General features: G+C 45.8%; 2 protein-coding genes across 3 annotated transcripts in view; both read right to left on the bottom strand.

The window, feature by feature from the left end:
* Window positions 1-8,737, bottom strand: part of PLAAT3 (phospholipase A and acyltransferase 3) — a 44,505-nt gene extending 35,768 nt beyond the window's left edge. The window contains exons 1-2 of one of the 2 annotated variants that reach the window (XM_012463156.3): window positions 8,658-8,737; window positions 8,266-8,336 (exon numbers count right to left, since the gene is read on the bottom strand). In XM_012463156.3, coding sequence (XP_012318579.1) covers window positions 8,266-8,280 — 15 coding nt within the window. In that variant the 5' untranslated portion in view covers window positions 8,281-8,336; window positions 8,658-8,737. Of the gene's footprint in view, window positions 1-4,681; window positions 4,960-8,265; window positions 8,337-8,657 lie in introns of those variants that run through there. The other variant, XM_012463155.3, reaches the window with a different exon arrangement.
* Window positions 8,738-15,043: 6,306 nt separating this feature from the next.
* Window positions 15,044-21,269, bottom strand: part of ATL3 (atlastin GTPase 3) — a 55,056-nt gene continuing 48,830 nt past the window's right edge. Inside the window, exon 13 of the mRNA XM_012463154.2 lies at window positions 15,044-20,522. Coding sequence (XP_012318577.1) covers window positions 20,436-20,522 — 87 coding nt within the window. The 3' untranslated portion in view covers window positions 15,044-20,435. The remainder of the gene's footprint in view (window positions 20,523-21,269) is intronic.

Genomic DNA, 21,269 nt, shown 5'->3' with positions numbered 1-21,269 from the left:
GGACAGAGGAGGGTGGGGAGGGATAACATTGGGAGAAATACCTGATGTAGGTAACAGGGAGATGGAGACAGCAAACCACCATGGCATGAGTGTACCTATGCAACAATCCTGCAAGATCTGCACATGTACACCAGAACTTAAAAGTACAATTAAAAAAAAAAAAAAGTTGAAGGAAGTCTTTTAATGAACATCTGTATACCTGCCACACAGATTGTGTGATTATGTGACTGTATTTGCATCATCACAAACATGTCCATCTATTCATTCTCTCTGTACAGTATCTTTTTTTTTTTTAATTTAAGAACTAACACGCTGAGGGAGTCCCAGGCGATGTCAGGGCAGTGACAACACAGCCAACTCTTGATGTGTGCTCAAATACACAGGGTTCCTGACTCCAAGCCTGCAGCCTTGGTCGGCAGCTGTGGTTCTCCTACCTGAGCCTGCATGAATTACAGGAGAGGGAGTTGCTGACACGCAGGGTCACCATAGCTTTTTGGCAATTCCCCTCCTCCACCCTCGAGAGCGCGGTGTAAGCGGCCATTGACACCCCTGGAGTGTTCCTTCACCTTGGGAGGATGCCCACCTTTGCCTTGGAGGGCAAGGAACCCATTCACTGGCAGAGCTGTGTGCCAGGCACCAACCCTAGGCACTTGAGCTCTGTCAGTGACCAGAGCGTGGAGCTTCTGTTCAGTAGCAGGAGACGAAAGATTTTTTAAAAATACCTTAGTAAGCCGGCGTGGTGTCTCACGCCTGTAATCCCAGCACTTTGGGAGGCTGAGGTGGGCGGATCACCCGAGGTCAGGAGTTTGAGACCAGCCTAGCCAACATGGCAAAACCCCGTCTCTACTAAAAAAATAAAATAAAATAAAAATAAAAATAAATTAGCCGAGCATGGTGGTGTGTGCCTGTCGTCCCAGCTACTCGGGAGGCCGATGTAGAAGAATCACTTGAATCCCGGAGGTGGAGGTTGCAGTGAGCCGAGATCGCGCCACTGCACTCCAGCCTGGATAACAGAGTAAGACTCCATCTCAAAAAAAAAAAAAAAAAACCTTAGTAAATAAGTACATCATTCTAGAATATGAGAAGAGATCCCAAACAAACAGAAAGGGAAAATGGGGGGAAAAAAAAAGCGGAGCGCTGGTGGGGTGGGGGCAGGGGTCGCCATAGGAAATAGAGGGTCGGGAAGACTCGGAGCGGCGAGCGTCAGGCGGCCCCGCTCGGAGGCGGCTGGGGATGGGCCCTGCAGATGGCTAACACCTCCGGCAGGGGGAGCAGCCGAACAAAGGCCCCAGCGGGGCGCGTGTCTGAGCAACAGCAAGGAAACCGGCAGACTGGAGTGGTGAGGGGAGGGCAGGAAAGGAACTGAGGGCAGCGGGGCGGGCAGCAACGCAGGACCTGGCAGCGCTACGCCTTTGCCTCTGACTGTCACTGGCAGGGGCCACTGCCAAGTTTAGAACACAGGAGACTCAAGATACAACTTGGATTTTAATAAGGTCCCTCTGGCTGCTACGTTGAGAAGAGATGAGAGAGAGGTAGGGTGCAAGGGGGAGGCAGAGGGTCACCTGCCCAGGGCAGCTAGGAGGCAACTGTGGGGAACCAGGGGTCGGAGCGACAGGTGGTAATGGATGCTAGATCTCCTTTGAAGCTGTCCACAGACTGTGCTGATGGAATGAGGTGGGGTGTGAAAGAAAGAGGAGTCAGATGACCCCACGAGGTCTGGACAGAGCAACTGGGAGGCTGGGATGGGGCTGTTTAGAGACAGAGTAGGCTGGGGGAGAACCGGGCACTCATGCTGGGCAGCGGGTATCCCAACGAGAGGCAGGGACACAGCGCACACATCAGTATGGAGCTCAGGATCATGGTTTAGAATGAGGATCACCTGTGATCCTTATGAGATCAGCTCCTACTGAGAGCTGGAGGCAAAAGCCTGGCTGAAATGTGTTTGAGAGAATGAGGGCACAGTGGCATGTGCCTGTAGTCCCAGCTACTCAGGAGGCTGAGGCTGGAGGATCACTTGAGCCAGGAGTTCAAGGCCAGCCTGGGAAACATATGAGACCCCATGTCTAAAATTTAAAATAATAATAATAATAATAAAGAAGAGAAAGAGAGAATGGGAGATTAACTGGAGGTTATGTCAAAGAGAGCACCTAAGCACCTAAGATTTTTGTCTCAGTCTTGAAAGATGAGAGAAACCTGTACGTGGTAGAGACATAAATCAAACCCAGATCAAAAGACACCCAAATCCTGCGCACGGTACTGCAATTATAGAAGCTGGTGAGGAGGAGGTGGCCTTTAAGGAGGGGTATGGAGGGAGAGGAAGGAGATGGGAGGAGCAGGGAGGCAGGCATGGGTTCCACTGCGGTGAGTGGGAATCTCAGGGTGCTTTTGGGGTTTGGTCAGAGGCAGGGTCCCTGGCGTGGAGCCCAAGCCTGGCATTTTTTTTTAAAGTTCCCAGGTGATTGTACTGTGCATCCTGGTATGAGAACACAGGAGAAGGGTTGTCTAAAGGGGAGGGGGGAGGAGAAGAGTGAAAAGTTGGGTGGAGATGGACAGTCATGGCTCATTTCACAGGTGGGGAAACTGGAGCTAAGGGAGGCAATGTCACCGGCCGAGGGCAGCCAGATAGTGGCACCTCGCTTCTTCCTCCCCTTGCAAAGAGAAAGAAGACAGCCCCGCCCTACAGCAGACTTTAGCCTTCTCCAGCCAAGGTCCCTCCACATGCACCCATGCAACCCTGCCTCAGTCCAAGACCCCTGGCTCTGGCACTGTGAGGGACCAGGGAAGACAGTGAGGACGCTTTCAGAATAGTTTTTAACCCAAGGGTTAAAACAAAACAAAAAGAATGTTTTTCTTTCACTCAAAGCTAGGCAGGAAGCATTCCAATCCACCTACGCACCATGTGTCTCAGAAGAGTTTGGGGGTTTGGGGTTGTTTATTTCAGGACTACAAAAAATACAGAAAATGGGATAAAGAGCATGAGTGCTCTGTTTTTAAATCAAGATGGATTTAATTTTCAGAAACAGCATAGTGATTACACACCTGGAGCTCTGTGTTCAAATCTGGGCTCTGCTACTTACTAACTATATCGTCTTGGGCAAGTTACTAATTTCTCCTAGCCTCAGTTTCCTCGGCTGTAAAATGGGGATAGGTACAGGGCCTGATTCGTGGGATTATCATGAGGATCAACTAAGTTAATTCCTAAGAAATACTCAGCAAATAGGGCTGGATCCATAGGAGCCATTCGATAACAGGTAGGTTTTACTGCCACCGTTCCCCAGGATGTTGCTGTTATTTTTGATTTGGAAAGGTCACAGACAGCTCTGGGACCAGCTGGAGACACTGTGGAGGTTGTGAAACCCAGAATGAAACCAATTCTCCATGTGCCCAAAACCACATTCTGTGGTGAGTGTGGAAAGCCGTAACCTCGCCCCCCTCACTTCTGACACCCTGGGGGAAAAGTTTGTGATAAAAGGAAAGGCTGAAGCCCAAGGCGGGTGTATGGAGAGAGGCAAGCTGGGGATAAGGAAACGGGAGGAGAGGGCAGGCAGGGCAGGGGGTTCCAGCTGGGACTTCCCAGTTGGGAGTGTTGGTGCCAAAGTTTTAGGGAAAGAAAAATAACCCTGAGAAGCTACGTCTCTATTTTCTGAGGCTGCATTCCCAGAAAAAGGGCCCAGCCCACCCCCGAGGGCGTCAGCTGAGCCCATCTGTACTCCATTGCTGTGTGATCTCCAGGGATCACTTCACCTCCCTGAGCTTCTCTGGTAAACAGGGCTAAGTCCCATCTGGCAAGGTTAGTGTAAGGAATAATTGAAATAACGGAAGTGAAAGCTGTAAAAGCACTTATGCCTACAAGAGGGTTAAGACCCCATGCTGCAGGCTGGGGGAGGACACAGAGGAGGAGGAGGAGGAGGAGGAGGAGGAGGAGGAGGAGGCCTGGCTGCCCAGATTCCCAGTCTTGGGCACAGAGAGAAGGCGGAGAAGGGATGAACAGCAGGTGGCCTGACACGTTACACTTTCCCTTATTACCACCCTGTGCCCAGTCTTCCTAGCAAGTGGGGGAAAGATAGTGGCAGCTCTGGCAGGCACCGGGCCCAGCCTCAGTAGCCTAAAGGTCATGGGAATCCTGGAAAAAGAAGCAAAACTCATCCACCGTCCCAGGCTTTGACCACATTCTCCTGCAGGGCAAACCTCACCCTCTGGTAAGTCAGAACTGCCCCTCTACTCACCCCCACCACTACCACCAAGCACTACTGGGGGTTTTCACTTGTTACCTTGAATCCTTAGAAGATCCCCAAGTTACCGATCAAGAAACTGAGCTCAGAGACGGGAATTAACTTCCCTAAGGCCTCGCAGCTCTCCGAAAAGCAGCACCAGCATTCTGCTGCAGATCTGCCTGAACTTAAAGGCGCGGTTCTTCCCACTGCACCAAGTCATTCACACCAAGGTACTGACGTGCAACAACTGTGCTCCCACGGCAAAACTGGCCTCTGCCTCCCCACGCTCTCGGCCTGAAATGCCCTTTTGCTGTTCACCTGGAAGATTCCTACTCATCCCTCAAGATGGGCTCAATATGTCCACTCCTCAGTGTGTCCCCTCAAGCCTCAGCAAAGCAAGCTGCTGCTGTGCCTCCACAGCCAAGCCAGAGCCCTATTATTGGATGACTGTCATTGTTAAGCCTGACCTGTGGAAAGAAGTGATCAGTTTCCATGCCCAGGCTGCCAGCATTCCAAGGGCCAGGATTCTGTCTACTTCACCAGCATCCAGCCCGGCACTTCCAGTGTCCTCAGCAGAGGTTTATGGCCAGGAGGGATGCACGGCTTCCTCTTCGAGCCCCTCTCAGCCTGTGGCTGAATAAGGATGAAACCTGAAGCCCCAGTTGCTATTTAAGAAGGGTCCTCTTCTCCTCTTCTCTTCCCTCCCCTTTGCACCTTAACTAGTTCCACAGAGATCCATCAGAACATCAGGCAAACTTAGATCACAGAGCAGTCCATGAAGGAGTCTAGACTCACAGAACACGGAAGGCTTATCAATTTCCTCATATTATGGAGCCTCAGTTTCACTTTGCGGTTTCGTTTCCTCGGCAGCAGCTGCTCAACAAGCCACAGATTTGAGGATAGGGCAGGTGGAGGGGGGAAGGGAAAGGTTCCCCACCCACTCATTCTAGCAAATTTGGAACACAGAGAGGAGAGAAATAATCACAGCAGGAGGCATCACAAGCTGAACTAAAGGGCTCAGGAAACTATGGACACAGCCTCTTCCAGCCCCAGGAGAGTCCTGGGAGCTGCTTCAACAACCACTGACATTTGTCAGGCCCAAAAAAAAAGCCCATAGTGGGGAGGCAGGAGCTGTCCTTCCCCACTGTAGACAAACAGGAGCAAGTTTTCTGTAGAGGACAGCTTTGTTCTGGGTTTCTGTTTTTGTTTGGGTTTTTCTGCAGGGTCTCGCTCTGTAGTGCTGGAGCGCAGTGGCGCAATCACGGCTCACTGCAGCCTCGACCTCCGGGGGTCAAGTGATCTGCCCACCTTGGTCTCTCAAAGTGCTGGAATTACAGGCATGAGCCACCACATCTGGCCCAAAGGGAATTTCAAAACAGTAATAAAACCTACCAAAAGTCAGTCTGCCTTTTATTATTACCATGTGCTGGCCATTTTAAACCATGTCCGTGATAAAACACCACTCCCCCAAAAAATGTCTTATTGGTCTAAATTCTAATTGTGGCAGTTATCATTTGAGAGTTAATCATATACATGTGAGCCTTCAATTAGCACATTTTTATTTCTTATGCTTCTAAAACTTTTGTCTTCTACATGGAAGTTAAATCAGAGAACACGCAGTTACAGTCAGTTCCTGAAACACACAGATTCAGCCACAACTTCTGTTTCAGCAATCAGTTCCTAAAGGCTCAGAATAATCTGAACTCATTTGATACAGTTTATGTAGCCAGTCTCTTTGGTCCTACATTTTCCGGTGTTTCAACATAAACCAGCCTGTCTCCCAGTGCCAAAAGAAACTGAAAGAATGATGTTTGAAAGCCTGGGTGATTTTTCACCATTTCTAAAGCAATGGATTAAATAAATGTCAAGGTTCACTATCACTCAGCCATTTTCTCTGATTTTTGCAGAAGAAAAGCTTGGGGAATTTTGCCAAATAAAACTAAAATGTATGATGAATTGTCTGGTGAAGATTTTGTTGTTGTTGTTGTTGTTGTTTCATGTTTAGAGAGGGGGTCTTGCCATATTACCCACGGCAGCTTCCAACTCCTAGGCTCAACTGATCCGCCCACTCTGGCTCCCAAAGTGCCGGGATTACAGTTATGAACCACTGCACCCAGCCTGTCTTAGTGAAAATGTTTCTAACAAGGAGACATTGAAGCTGCTAGAACTGATTAAAGAAAAAAAGACCTAGGCAGTATTGCAACGTCTGGATTTTATAATGAAATGGGATTTTTATAAATCTCTCCCAAACTAATCCTAATGTTTAAGGCTTTTCCTTTGTCTCTCTACTTTTATATGAAAGCAGCTTTTGAAATTAAAATTAATAAAAAGTATTCTTCAATCAACTGTGAGCAAAGACGGACTTGTAAATATAGCTCCCCTGAATACTGAACATGAATATGCAAAGAAGATCGATTTGACTCAATGTCATGGCCAACTGGTCAGAAGTTTCCAAAACAGAAATTGTAGTGTTATTATTATTCACCACTGATACCAGCCTATATGTAAGAATAAGTTTTTCCTTTTTTCAAAAATACATTAATGTGATTACAACCTACTAATCCATTACTTTTTCCTGCTTTTGCACTATCACATTTACTTTATTTTTCATTTTTCATTTTTTTACTGTCATGATTACATATATGAGGTTGAATAAAAGAAAATGTTCTCTGTTTCTTCCTGGACATTATTACTATTCATTGCATGATTATTGCTAAAAAATAATGTCAGATAGAGGAGAAGGATATTAAAAAGTGACCACTCGGCTGGGCGCGGTGGCTCACGCCTGTAATCCCAGCACTTTGAGGGCCAAGGCAGGTGGATCACAAGGTCAGAGGTTCAAGACCAGCTTGGCCAACATGGTAAAACCCCAACTTTACTAGAAGTACAAAAATTAGCTGGGTGTGGTGGTGCGTGCCTGTAGCCTAGCTACTCAGGAGGCTGAGGCAGGAGAATCCCTTGAACCCAGAAGGCGAAGATTGCAGTAAGCGGAGGTTGTACCACTGCACTCCAGCCTGGACGACAGAGCGAAACTCCGTCTCAAAACAAAAAAATAAAAAAGTGACCACTCCAGGTGTCAAATATGCTAGATACACTCTGACACCAGGCAAAACTCCTTTTTTTTTTTTTGAAATGGAGTGTCACTCTGTTACCCAGGCTGGAGTGCAGTGGCGTGATCTCAGCTCACTGCAATCCCCTGTGTCCTGGGTTCAAGTGATTCTCCTGCCTTAGCTTCCCGAGCAGCTGGGACTACAGCTGCTGGACACCACGCCCGGCTAATTTTTTGTATTTTTAGTAGAGACAGGATTTCACCATATTGGCCAGGCTGGTCTCAAACTCCTGACCTCTTTGCATGGATTGAGATAATAACAACAGTGAATTATGGTTGCGCACTCAAAATGTGTGCTAGGTATTGTTCTGGGCATTTCCTGAGTATTAAGTGATACAGTCTTCACTCTGGGAAACAGTGGATTTGAACTTGATCGGGCTCCCACAGCCAGGTGCTCAACACAGGTGGGTCCACCTCCAAATCCTTTCCTCGGAACCCCTCTGCTGCTGTCCAGCCAGGCGGGAGAGAGGCAGTCGCCAAGCACAGTTAGGATTTCCCAACCAGAGGTTGGGAGAGAGGAAAAGCCATAGCAAAAAGCCGTAACAGTCTGCTGGCAGGGCTGGTCATGGGATGCGTCAGCTGACATAGCCCCCAAGGCCTGTCCCAGTGTCCGGATATGGCTCCGGAGGGCAACGCCCTTCGAACTTGTGCGGACAGACCCGCCCCCTGGCCGCCTCCGTCCCGAGGGTCCAGCCTTCCGCTGGACGCGTTTCAGGCAGGGCGCCCCCACACTGGCCCCCGCAAGGACGCGCCCTGAGACCACTCCAACCAACAGGTGCGCGCCGACCCGCAGCTGACACCGATGCCCCGCAGCTGACAGAGGTGTGGGCCCCACGTCCTCCTCTCCAGGAAGCAAGTCAAGCTCCGAGACGAGTCCCAACTCACAAGGGGCTCCCACCACCCCCGCCCCGCACCGCCCTGCACCGCCCCGCACGCACTTACAATGGGTGCACGCATCTTCTCTCTCGCGGTGTGGACCCTCAAGGTCAGGCTCGAATTCGCGGCCTAGGTGTCTGAGGCAGGGGGAGCAGGGATTCACTGTCATTAACAGGAAACTGCGTCCCCAGACCCCGGGGACGGCGGCCTCTGGCGGGGAGAGCGTGAGAGGCGCGCCGCGGACCCCGGGAACAACCACCTGGTTCCCTTTTACAACTTTCTCGCTGGGGCCCAGCGGGCGCCCAGGAGGCGGCAGCTGCCTGCAGGCGGCTCGGCCGACTCGTCTACACCCGCCCCACCCAATTTCATCTCTTCCTAGCGGACGAGGAGCAGTATCCCAGGCAGCACCTCGCCCGGCCTTATCAAAGCACCCTTCCAGAAAGACCCGCTCCACCCACCTCGCGGACTCGGAGGCTGCGCGGCCTCCCCAGCAATGGGACCGGGACTAATGGCCGCGGAGGCCCCGCCAGCGTGAGGTCACCTGGCCCCTCCCCGCGCCGCCGGCTAATGAGAGGCTCGCAGAGCGCCCGGCCCCGGCCCTGGGGACCGCTGGACGCCCGCGCCGCCCGGCACCGCCTCTTCCCGCCTCACCCCTGCCCTGCGCGCCCAGCATCCAGGAGTCGCAGACACTCGACCTCTGCACACGCATCACACTGCAGGGTCATGATCAATTTACCTTCGCCTTCGCCCAAGAATGGGCTTATAGAAAGAGTTAAAAATGTACCACCGTGGCCTATAGACGGTTTTGAATTAAAGGCATTTAAAAATCAGCAGGTGCAAGAAGACCACTTTTCTGTTTCTTAAAAGCAGATGAAAGTTCCATGATGAAGGACACCTTCCCTATACTAGAAGAAAAAGCAGCATTCTTATCCTTAAAGAGAAGACGTGAGACGGAAAGAATTCTGTACAGACCTTGTTGAAATAACTTTTCATTTTTTACTTTTTTTTGTTTGTTTGTTTGTTTTGAGACAGTCTTACTCCATCACCCAGGCTGGAGTGCAGTGGCGCGATCTCGGCTCACTGCAACCTCCGCCTCCCGGGTTCAAGTGATTCTCCTGCCTCAGCCTCCCCAGTAGCTGGGATTACAGGCATGCACCACTATGCTCAGCTAAGTTTTGTATTTTTAGTAGAGATGGGGTTTCAACACGTTGGCCAGGCTGGTCACGAACTCCTGGCCTCAAATGACCCGCCTGCCTCAGCCTCCCAAAGTGTTGGGATTACAGGCGTGAGCCACAGTAGGTGGCCCATTTTGTACTTTTTAATTGACAAAAATTGCGTTTATTAGTCATGTACAACATGTTGTTTTGAAATATGTATACATTGTGGAATAACTAAATCGAGCTAATTAACATATGCATTGCCGCACATACTTCTTTTGTGGTAAGAACACAAAACCTCTCAGTAATTTCCAAGAACAAAAGTACATTGTTATTTACTATAATCACCGTGTTGTGCAATAGATCTAGTGAACTTATTCCTCCTATCGGAAATTTTGTACACTTTGACCAACATCTTCCTGAGGCAGACAGATCACTTGAGCTCAGGAGTTCAAGACCAGCCTGGCCAACCATGTCTCTACTAAAAATACAAAAATACAGGTGGTGGGTGCCTGTAATCTCAATCCAGCTACTCAGGAGGCTGAGGCAGGAGAATCATTTGAACCAGGGTGGCAGAGGTTACAATGAGCTGAGATTGCACCACTGCACTCCAGCCTGGGCCACAGAGCAAGACTCCATCTAAAAAAACAAAAGCTAAAAAAAAATAAAAATAAAAAAATAAACCTAGCACACCATAGGCATTCCATGAATGAATGCATGAAGAATGAATGACCAACACAGGCCCTTCCTCTGCACTGGAATATGACATCACATGAGCAGAACCAGCTCTTGTTCATCTCTGTATTCCCACCACTCCAGTGCCAGTACTGAGCTTTGCAGTCAGGATGCTTGGACCAAATCCTGACCCTGCTACTTATTATAATAGTTGTAGGGCCCAGGCCATGGTTCCTTCTCTGAACCTGTTTGTCTGTAAAATGGGGCCTTGGTAGTCTGGCACAGTAGCTCATGCCTGTGATCCCAGCACTTTGGGAGGCTAAGACAGGAGAATCACTTGAACCCAGGAGGTGGAGGTTGCAGTGAGCCGACATCGTGCCACTGCACTCCAGCCTGGGCGATAGAGCAAGACTCGGTCTCAAAAAAAAAAAAAAAAAGTGGAGCATTGGTAATACTGTATAATGTATAAGAATATATTCCCCAGCCAGACATGGTAGCTCACGTTTGTAGTCCCAGCACTTTGGGAGGCAGAGGCAGGTGGATCATGAGGTCAGGAGTTCGAGACCAGCCTGTCCAATATGGTGAAATCCCGTTTCTACTAAAAACTACAAAAACTAGCCTGGCGTGGTGGCACACACCTATAGTTCCAGCTACTCAGGAGGCTGAGGCAGGAGAATTGCTTGAAACTGGAAAACGGAAATTGCAGTGAGCCGGGATTGCGCCACTGCACTCCAGCCTGGCAATAGAGCAAGACTCTGTCTTTAAAAAAAAAAAAAAAAATTCCCCAAAGAGAGCAACAAATGAAATGATGCTTGTAAAATGCTGAGCCTGATGTCTGGCATGTGGTAAATCCTCAGACAAGACATGGTGGCTGTTATTAACATGAGAATAGGTATGTGCCCATCAATATCACATGATCTTCACCAGCTTTCTGACAAGGAGAGTCAGAGGCAATATAAATACCAGAGCTTTATGTGTGTTACCACTCATCAAACAAATTACGGAGCATGCTGAGCCAGTGACTGACTGTAAGGTCATCCAAACCCAGGATGCACAGGTTCGGTTTTGAGGCAGCCAGGCTGACTTCTGCCTTTCCTCACGCTCTGCTTCCAGAAGCACCCAGATTCACCTCCCTTTTCTTTTCCTGTCGCTGTGCCAGAAAAAAAACAAAACGAAACAAAACAAAGCATACTGGGAAGGGGGAGCAGTGCTGAGGGCTGTGTATTTTCGCTTCTCATACAGTTCTCAAAAGAGGAGCTCTGTAAGAAAGGCCCCAGGACTTACTGAGAAACTGCCTTATGATGCCACACCATCACCAACGAAACAGTCCTTACCCCAGCACAAAGCGGGTGGACACGTGGACTGTGATGCCAGGATCCAAAGTTTCCAGGCATTTCTGCATAGCACAAATATGAAGCCCCATTCTTCTTGTGACAAAGAGGAAACTTTTTTTTTTTTTTTGAGACGGAGTCTTGCTCTGTTACCCAGGCTGGAGTGCAGTAGTGCAGTCTCAGCTCACTGCAACCTCTACCTCCCAGGTTCAAGCGATTCTCCTGCCTCAGCCTCCTGAGTAGCTGGGATTACAGGCCTGTGCACTGGAATATGACTTCACATGAGCAGAACCAGCCAATTTTTGTATTTTTAGTAGAGATGGGGTTTTGCAATGTTGGCCAGGCTGGTCTCGAACTCCTGACCTCAGGTGATTCGGCCACCTCGGCCTCCCAAAGTGCTGGGACTACAGGCTTGAGCCACGGCACCTGGCCAGTTTTTTAGTATTGTAACCTCTCCATTCTCTGCCTTCTGATGAGGATACATGGATCCTCCAGAATACATTGTTGAGGAGGAATAGCTGAGCAAGAGGGAGAAAATGGCACAGACTAATTTGGTGTGCAGGCCTAAAAGACCCAGTGGGGAGTCTCAGCAGGTGGGGTGACACACAAGAAGGCCAGGGCAGGAGAAATGGTGTGAGGGTGAGGAGAGAAAGTGAACAGGGAAACTGCATTTTTTTTTCTTTTAGTGAAACTGCATTTAAAGGGAAGCTGTTAGCAATACCTCTTTGCACACAAGGAACAGAATCCACAAATTTCACAAGTAACAGAATCCACAAATTTCACATGACAGCATTCAAAATAGGAGTATGTCTCAGGGGAAAGTGCTCCATCAGCCAGCTGAACACAGGGTTTTCACAGGTGCAAAACATGTAACTATGCCAATTTTGAGTTTGCTCTGACCAGAAAACTCAGGCTTTTATAAAAGAAAAGTGAAGTATAACCTCCTTCTGAATCCCCTTTAAAACCCAAGTCCTACTGAAGAGGAAAGAGAACAAATAAATCCCTATTGAAATGCCCTGAAGAGCTTCCACTGCCTAAATGTGCAGCATACCGTCTCAACCTTCTCTTTAAAAAACATTCCAGAAGGCCAGGCACGGTGGCTCATGCCTGTAATCCCAGCACTTTGGGAGGCCGAGGTGGACAGATCACATGAGGTCAGGAGTTTGAGACCAGCCTGGCCAACATGGCAAAACCCCACCTCTACTAAAAGTACAAAAATTAGGCGGGTGTGGTCATGGGTGCCTGTAATCCCAGCCACTCTGGAGGCTGAGGCAGGAGAATCATTTGAACCAGGGAGGTGGAGGTTTCAGTGAACTGAGATTGCACCACGCACTCCAGCCTTGGCGACAGAGCAAGACTCTGTCTCAAAAAAAAAAAAAAAAGGCCATGGGACCGGGCGTGGTGGCTCACACCTGTAATCCCAGCACTTTGGGAGGCCGAGGCGGGTGGATCACGAGGTCAAGAGATCGAGACCATCCTGGTCAACATGGTGAAACCCCGTCTCTACTAAAAATACAAAAAATTAGCTGGGCATGGTGGTGCGTGCCTGTAATCCCAGCTACTCAGGAGGCTGAGGCAGGAGAATTGCCTGAACCCAGGAGGCGGAGGTTGTGGTGAGCCGAGATCACACCATTGCACTCCAGCCTGGGTAACAAGAGCAAAACTCCGTCTCAAAAAAGAAAAAAGAAAAAGGCCACGATCACAAGGTAGAAGTTCGAGACCAGCCTGACCAAGTCTCTGCTAAAAATACAAAAATTAGCCTGGCGTGGTGGCACACACCTGTAATTCCAACTACTCAGGAGGCCGAGACAGGAGAATCGCTTGAACCTGGGAGGTGGAGGTTGCAGTAAGCAGAGATCACGCCACTGCACTCCAGCCTGGGCAACAGAGCGAGACTCCATATATATATAAATACTATTTTATATAATAAATAAACAAATAAATATTCCAGAACCTTTAACCTGGAAAATTTCCAGGTTTCCTGTCTCTCATTGTTCAATGGCCCTTGTTAAGTGGAATTGGTTAACTGCGGTGGATTATTTGTTTTGGTCCGCCCAGCAGTCTTTCATTTGGTGACTCTGTGTGATTACGGTGGAGCTGCCACATAGTACATGGTCATCGCTCTGACTACAGACACCTGCAACCCAGATCTGCTGGTTATGATGCCTCAGGCCTCAGGCTACAGTGTTGACCATGGAAGGAGCATGACTCAACCCAAACAGTTCAGGAGCCTTCTCTGGGATGGAGATATACAAATATATTTTCATAGGTAGCTAAAGAAAAAAAGCCTCTTTCCTCAGGGGACATTAAAGTGGATGATATCAAGCCTGGAACCACTGGTGCCTGTACCCCTCTGAGGCATGGAGGAAACCTGTCTGCAACAGCAGTTAAATAGGTCACTGAACCCTGAAATAAAAGCCCTGTTGACATTTGAGTTCCTCCAGTACCTGTCATCAGTTTTGCCCCATATGTCAGTTTTGCCCCTGTATGTCCACTTACAAGAAATGATTTCAAGTAATTAGAGTTGGACTTGTCTTTTGCAAAGTGATATATGGTAATCAAAAGCAAGAATGTCAATGAACCAAAGACAAGCCCGTCTGCTTGACTGCTCCCCATCCATACAGGACCACATTCCTCACCCTGGTCTTTCCTTCTCCTCAGCTTATGCTGATGAAAGCATCTACATCAGTGGTGGCACCCAAGTCCTGCATCTTTGTTTTCACCATACTCTTCACATCATCAGCCTCTGAGTTTGCCCCTTGCCTGCTAAACTCTGATGAACTCAAGGGCAGCACCTGGCATAGCACCTGACACATGATCGCAATCAGGGATGGATAGTTGCATGGACAAAGACTGCTGATCCCACCCAGTGTTTCCAACAAGGGAAGAAACCTTTTTAGTAGGGCTAAATGGGGTACGTCTAGCTATTAGTCAATATTTGAGAAGCTCAATTCAATCTCCCTAGTGTCCAAGGTCATCAGTGAAAGAGAAAGCTCTAAGTAGAGCGTTACCTTCCCTGCCCCCACCCTTAAAGAGAAACTGTTTAATCAGCTGGCTCCAGGTGGGACACCCAAATGAAAGTGCTACAAATTCAGAGGTCTTCACAAGTCCATGTTACTGTAAATAAAATTTGCGCTTATTTTTTTGACAGGGTCTTGCTCTATTGCCCAGGCTGCAGTACAGTGACGTGGCCATAGTTCACTGCAACCTCGAACTCCTGGGCTCAAGTGATTATCCTGCCTCAGCCTCCAAGGTAGCTAGGACTACAGGTGCACATGACCATACCTGGCTTTTTTATTTTGTAGAGACGGGTAAAAGGTGTCTCCTTGTTACCCAAGCTGGTCTCAAATTCCTGGCCTCAAGCGTTTCTCCCACCTCAGCCTCCCAAAGTGTTATGATTACAGAAATAAGCCACCACACCTGGCCCTGGTGGTCACTTTTAAGCAACCCTGCCAAAAATAGAGCCTTCTCCAGGAGTATGCTAGTAAGATACTAGTTCAGTATCGTTTTGTAGGACAGAGGAAGCTAACTCAAACCACATTGCCACTACTCCCTTTGACACGAGGTTATCCAATCAGTTAGAAGTCTTACTCACTTTGCCAAGCCAAACTCTGTTTCACAGAACCTCCCATATTAAAAAAGAGAGAGAGAGAGAGAGAGAGAAGGAAAACACAGATAACATGATGTTGTGATCTTTATTCCATTAAATGATCTTACAAATTGGAGTAAAACAGGAACATGCTTTTAATATACTAATAGCATAATCTCAGACCATTGAGCTTTTTAAAAACTATATTAAATTGTAAAGCCACTCAAAGGCAAGGGTCTAGCAGAAAGTACTTTTAACAATCATTTTTCAAAAGAAAAAAGAAACCTGAGGAAAATTTGTGTGTGTACAAGATTAGTATTAACTCCTTTAAGGCTTACATCCATGACAGCATGTACCCAATTAGAAAGCTTTGGAAATCAATGCTACCTTCCCTTGCTCATAAAAACACTATATTTAAACCTAATTCTGGCATATGAAATTCCTTCCCAAAGAAAAATGTCTTTCAAAACCTTTCTGTCCTAGATCTGTTTTGCAAAGTTTCTGATGTGGGGTAGTTAGGTCACTAATAACAGAAGTTATGATCTTGTCTTCCTTCTTGTTCATTATTTTTATTTGTGGCTTAATGTGAAAGATTTGGGGGTTCAAATCACAGTGCTGAATTTTACTTTCTAAAAGAAAAACTAAAAAAATCCTAATTACATCTGTTAGAAAACAGGATACTTGTACATTCATTTTTCAGAGAAGGCACTAAGACAACAGAGAAAAACAGCTGTAAGGAGCTTAGATAATCCTCTGAATTAGAGGCATCCTTACTACTTCTTAACACAGAAAACGCCTGGTGATTGTGCCTGGCCTGAGACCACCTATTCTAAACCTCAGGTAAAAAGTGTCCACTTGCCTCCAGACAATACAGAATTGTACCTTCTCCTTGGTACTTCCCATTCAGTGAAAAGCAGCCTCTCTCTGCAGCCTCTGAACCACTGTTTATAAAAGTGATGATTCCAAGGCACAGTCCATACCAACTGAGGCAATCTCTAGGGTACAAAACTGGGAATCTGAACTTTTTAAACAAGCCTGCTAGGTAAGTCTTATGCACTCCAAGGTAGATGAGAACCACTACCCAAAACATAGGTACAACAGGACTTACGACATAAGTAAAAACAATTCAACTGCAAATGTTCTTTTACAATGGGCTTCTTAATGTCATTTTAAGAAATTAATCACACAAATAGTTTGTATTTTCATAACTGAAGCTTGTTTTCATTATGCCGTTATCCCTTGACTAGAATTTTGTTAGATCAAAAATGTGTCAGCCAGAATGATGCAGTCATGTTGGCACCTTGAGATGGAACATCAAATCACCCTAAATTACATTTCAATAGTTCCAGGGAAGAAAAAATTTTATGAAGACTCCCATATAAGTGACATCATTTTTTTTAAAGAAACTAGGAAAAAATAAAACTATTCGTTTTATTGCTTTTGCCTGGACTTCTTGATTCAACCTACTTTGCTATAACTCATACATACATACTTATCCAAACTCACCCTATCCAAGGCACTTTTTCTTTTTTTCCTGAGACAGAGTCTCGCTCTGTAGCCCAGGCTGAAGTGCAGTGGTGCAATCTCGGCTCACTGCAACCTCCACCTCCCAGGTTCAAGCAATTCTCCTGCCTCAGCCTCCCAAGTAGCTGGGATTACAGGAATGCCAAGGCACCATTTTTATAAGCCAAGTAGAACACTGTGTGTGATCCACTAGTGAAAATGATCACCAGTACAAGGCAGTATTTTTGGTTGTGTCTATTTGACCAAAGCACTTTACTTCATGCAAGAGAAAAAATAAAGCAAAACAAGCCCCGGTGCAGTGGCTCACGCCTTTAATCCCAACACTTTGGAAGGCTGAGGCAGGCAGATTACCAGAGTTGAAACCAGCCTGGTCAACATGGTGAAACCCCATCTCGACTGAAAATACAAAAATAAACGGGGTGTGGTGGCACATGCCTGTAATTCCAGCTACCTGGAAGACTGAGTCAGAAGAATTGCTTGTACCCAGGAGGCAGAGGCTGTAGTGAGCCAAGATCATGCCACTGCACTTCAGCCTGGGTGACAGAGCGAGAGTCCGTCCCAAAAAAAAAGAATAAAGAGAAACAATATTCACAGGCAATTTTACCAAATATAAAAGAGGTGTTAAAACGTAAACCTCCATAGAACATTTCTTGGTATATTATGAAAATAAGGCATGACTCAGCCGGGCGGTATGGCTCACACGTGCAATCCCAGCACTTTGGGAGGCTGAGTTGGGTGGATCACCTGAGGTCAGGAGTTGGAGACCAGCCTGGCCAACATGGCAAAACCCTGTCTCTACTAAAAATACAAAAATTAGTTGGGCATGGTGGTGTGCACCCGTAGTCCCAGTTACTCAGGAAGCTGAGGCAGGAGAATGGCTTGAACCCAGGAGCCAGAGGTTACAGTGAGCCCAGATTGCACCACTGCACTCCAAGCTGGGTGACAGAACGAGACCTCTGTCTCAAAAAATAAAATAAAAAAATAAGGCATGACTCTGAAGCTGTTTTCTCATCATACACAGTAGTTTGTCTCATTTCATCTACAAGCCAATCTTACAGAAAGATTTATCAGTGAAAGAATGAAAACTGATTCTATTATTTTTACTATAAGCAGCTCACTGAAATTATTTTTTCAAATTGTCAACACTTAATTTCTCCTTAAATATTTCAATAGAAAATTTCAGAAGCCTCTTTTGATATATTCATAGGAATGAGTTCCATGTTGTTAGGAATGTGCAAAACTTAAAATGCCTGCATGGAAAGTGGCAGAGCAACAAACACCACACAAGCACGCACAGTCTGAGCTTCTGAACCACAAGTGAAAGGTGGGAGAAGTAAAAGACATTATTTTTAACCTGGTTATAAATCTCCCCAGGATGATTTATAGCCAGCAATGATAATGCATCTTTTATTGAAAAAGTTGATATAAAATCATCAATTTACTGCTGAGAGAAAAGAGCCCAAAGAAAACTCTGAAGAACCCTCACTGAGAAAACTTTATAAACAGTTTCCAGAAGCAGAACCGAGGGGAAAAAAAAGGTGAGGGGGACTTCCTCTGGATAAATAAACCAAGATGCCTTTATAAGACCAAAACAGAAATGGTGAATTTAAATAGTAACTGAATCTTAAGACTTCATTAAATCATATATTATCTTTTTTTAAAGTGACCTAATAATACTTTAGTATTAGAATGAGTTTCTGACACATCACGCCTTCTCATCATTAAAAGTAGGACCACTTTTGACAATTATTCTGAAATCTATAAATTTACTTATAGAATGTATTAAATGCTAAGTATCTCAATATTTATAGAGCCTGCTAATAGGTATGAACTTTCAAAGAGATAAGAGGTCACCTGAAACCTGAAAATGCACCAACATTTCAGAAGCAAGCTTTCAAGTTAACAGTCAAAGCTTAGCATCACTGATAAATACAAGTAAACAAGCAGAAATTTTTCTAAAGTGTAACAGCAAGTGAATAAAACAGCAAGAACTTCAGGGAAAGATAGCATATAAATATGAATATAATATACTGGGAACTTAGGACTTATAAAAACACTTGAGTGGTAAAGTGTCAAAAGAAAATTCTTTGATAAACAGATTACATGCTAAAAGGGACTTTCTTTTTTTCTACCTTTCGTTCATACTTCATATATATAAAATTTACACTGAGATCTTACCTTTATGCACATAATTACCTTCATGTATATAAAATTTATACTCTTATCTCTCTCCCATAACAAAAGTTAAATTAGCTCAGAAATTAAGGCTTATATACCTCAATGTTTATATAAATACTTGCAGGCAAGTTTTAAGAAGTTTTAAAATCCACAATAATTCCAAAAGGAAAAGCGACTAACAGATAAAACTTTTTATCTCCTAATCAAGGTAAATAGAAAAAAAAATTTAGATACTTCTAGAAATTGTTTATATTTGGGTAGGACTTTGGTCCTTACTAAGCCAAAGCTATCTTAAAGCTACCAGACTTGCCAAAGTAAAATTAAAGAGAGAGATGATTCACTAAATAAAATGGGTTAATCTTAGCTTCATTATTAAGAACATTAGACAGGACAGAGAATGCAAATTAATATTCTGAATGAAGACCTTAAATCAGGTTATTTATTAATTGCTAAGCCACATGAAATCAGATGTCAATTAAAGGCAGTAATATTTGGTAATATCTTCCCTCTAATCCATAATAAAATTCCATTCTTATGCAGAACTCTCAAAAACAAAACCTCTCAAATGACAATTACAAGAGTTGTGTACAACATACATACATATGTAAACCTACAGTGAACCTGACCAAGGCACAAGTTCAAGTGACTTATCAGAGGTCACACAGTTCATTTAAACTTGGCTTTTTTCTTAAAGTATCTAGCTCACTCCTTTTATTATGAGCCACTCTGGCTTTTCAAGGCACGTTTGTCTCTTTTTCTGGAAAGAGGCTACAGGGACCCAAAAAAAAAAAAAAAATAGAGCAAGTTACAACAAAAATGTCAGCCTACTGGGTAAAAAACTCACATTTCAGAGTATGGTATATTTAAATATGATATGATTTTTCCACACTATATGGCAACAGGATTCTCTATTTTAATTTTTTTTTAAGAGTAATGATATCATTTTCAGTTAGTCTTTAGTTCTGATGTTTCTCCAAGTTTTGTAAACTTTTAAAAAAGGAATCCTTCTCGGCTGGGCACAGTAGCTCACGCTTGTAATCCCAGCACTTTGGGAGGCCAAGGTGGGCAGATCACAAGGTCAAGAGATCTAGACCATCCTGGCCAACATGGTGAAACCCCATCTCTACCAAAAATACAAAAAAAATTAGCTGAGTGTGGTGGTGCACACCTGTAGTCCCAGCTGCTTGGGAGGCTGAGGCGGGAGAATCACTTGGGCGCAGGAGGCGGAGGCTGCAGTGAGCCAAGACCACTCCACTACACTCCAGCCTGGCAACAGAGCAAGACTCTGTCTCAAAAAAAAAAAAAAAAAAAGGAATCCTTCTCAAAAGAGTAAACTATAAAAAAAATGACAAGTTTCACCCCAAAATGGCATCTATGGCATCTTTCATGAGGTTATCCTCCATCCCTTCCCCACTGTGTCTGCAAAACCATGGAATCAATCTTAAAAGGCAATAAGTGGCACATAAAGAACTTAAGAGCTGCATTTCTATTTTTCCTATAGCTTCCTCCCCCATAAAGTGCACAAAGCAGAGTAATATGAAAATAGACACAGGCTTGCATCTATAACAGCAAGGAAAAGAAAAGCTTCCAACAGAAATGGAAGTGCGTTTAATAATTTGAAACCACAGGACAGGTCTGCTCATTTATTACAGTGCCATGTTTTAGCTCTTCCTGGATGGTCTCAGATCTGCCATTCCTCTGGATATGAACCTGTGGCTGTGGCAGAAACCCAGAAGTCAGAAGGGGCTGGTTGTGTTCTTGTTTGATCTTCATGTTAAGATGCTATTGAGACTTTTTATCCACAGGTGGTCTTCCAACAACTGCATCCCTCACGGCAGCCTGAGTAGAATTACTGATATGAGAAGACGCCTGCAAAAGTCCATTTATTCAATATGTAAGTTAATAAAATACACACAGCAACAAGAAAGTAAGTCCTTGGAGATAAACTTTCAAAAACCTCTCTCCATCATCAGCATGTTACAGAAAGCAGTGAAAATGCAGGGATACAGACAGGGAGGCTGTGGCAGCAGCGAACGCCCAAGAGAGTAAGGGGAACCTGTGCTCTGTGACTGGGGTAGGACAGGCAGCGCCTGTGGCTTCACAGGCTGCTAACCTAACTCATCTGTTTATGTTACTCAGAAAACAAATGTATCATCTCAAAGACCTTGGACATGGACATTAACCATGTCCATGTCCAAGAGCTACTGGGTTAGTCGGGGGTGGTAGCACTCGCCTGTAACACCAGCTGCTTGGGAGGCTGAGGCAGGAGGATCACTCGAGCCCAGGAGTTTTAAGTTACAGTGAGCTAAGATACCAGCTTGGGTGACAGAGCAAGACCTCGTCTCTAAAAAAACATTTTATAGGCTGGGCGCAGTGGCTCACGCCTGTAATCTCAGCACTTTGGGAGGCCGAGGCAGGTGGATCACCTGAGGTCAGGAGTTTAAGACCAGCTTGGTCAACATGGTGAAACCCTGTCTCTACTAAATATACTAAAATTAGCTGGGCATGGTGGCGGGCACCTGTAATCCCAGCTACTTGGGAGGCTGAGGCAGGAGAATCGCTTGAACCCAGGAGGGGGAGGTTGCAGTGAGCTGAGATCGTGCCACTGCACTCCAG

Source organism: Aotus nancymaae, unplaced genomic scaffold (genome assembly GCF_030222135.1).
Source record: "Aotus nancymaae isolate 86718 unplaced genomic scaffold, 86718_ANA_hifiasm-v0.15.2.pri h1tg000059l, whole genome shotgun sequence".
Classification (NCBI taxonomy): Eukaryota; Metazoa; Chordata; class Mammalia; order Primates; family Aotidae; genus Aotus; species Aotus nancymaae.
The sequence above is the reverse complement of the archived record's forward strand: the minus strand, read 5'-3'. Positions and strand labels throughout refer to the sequence as shown.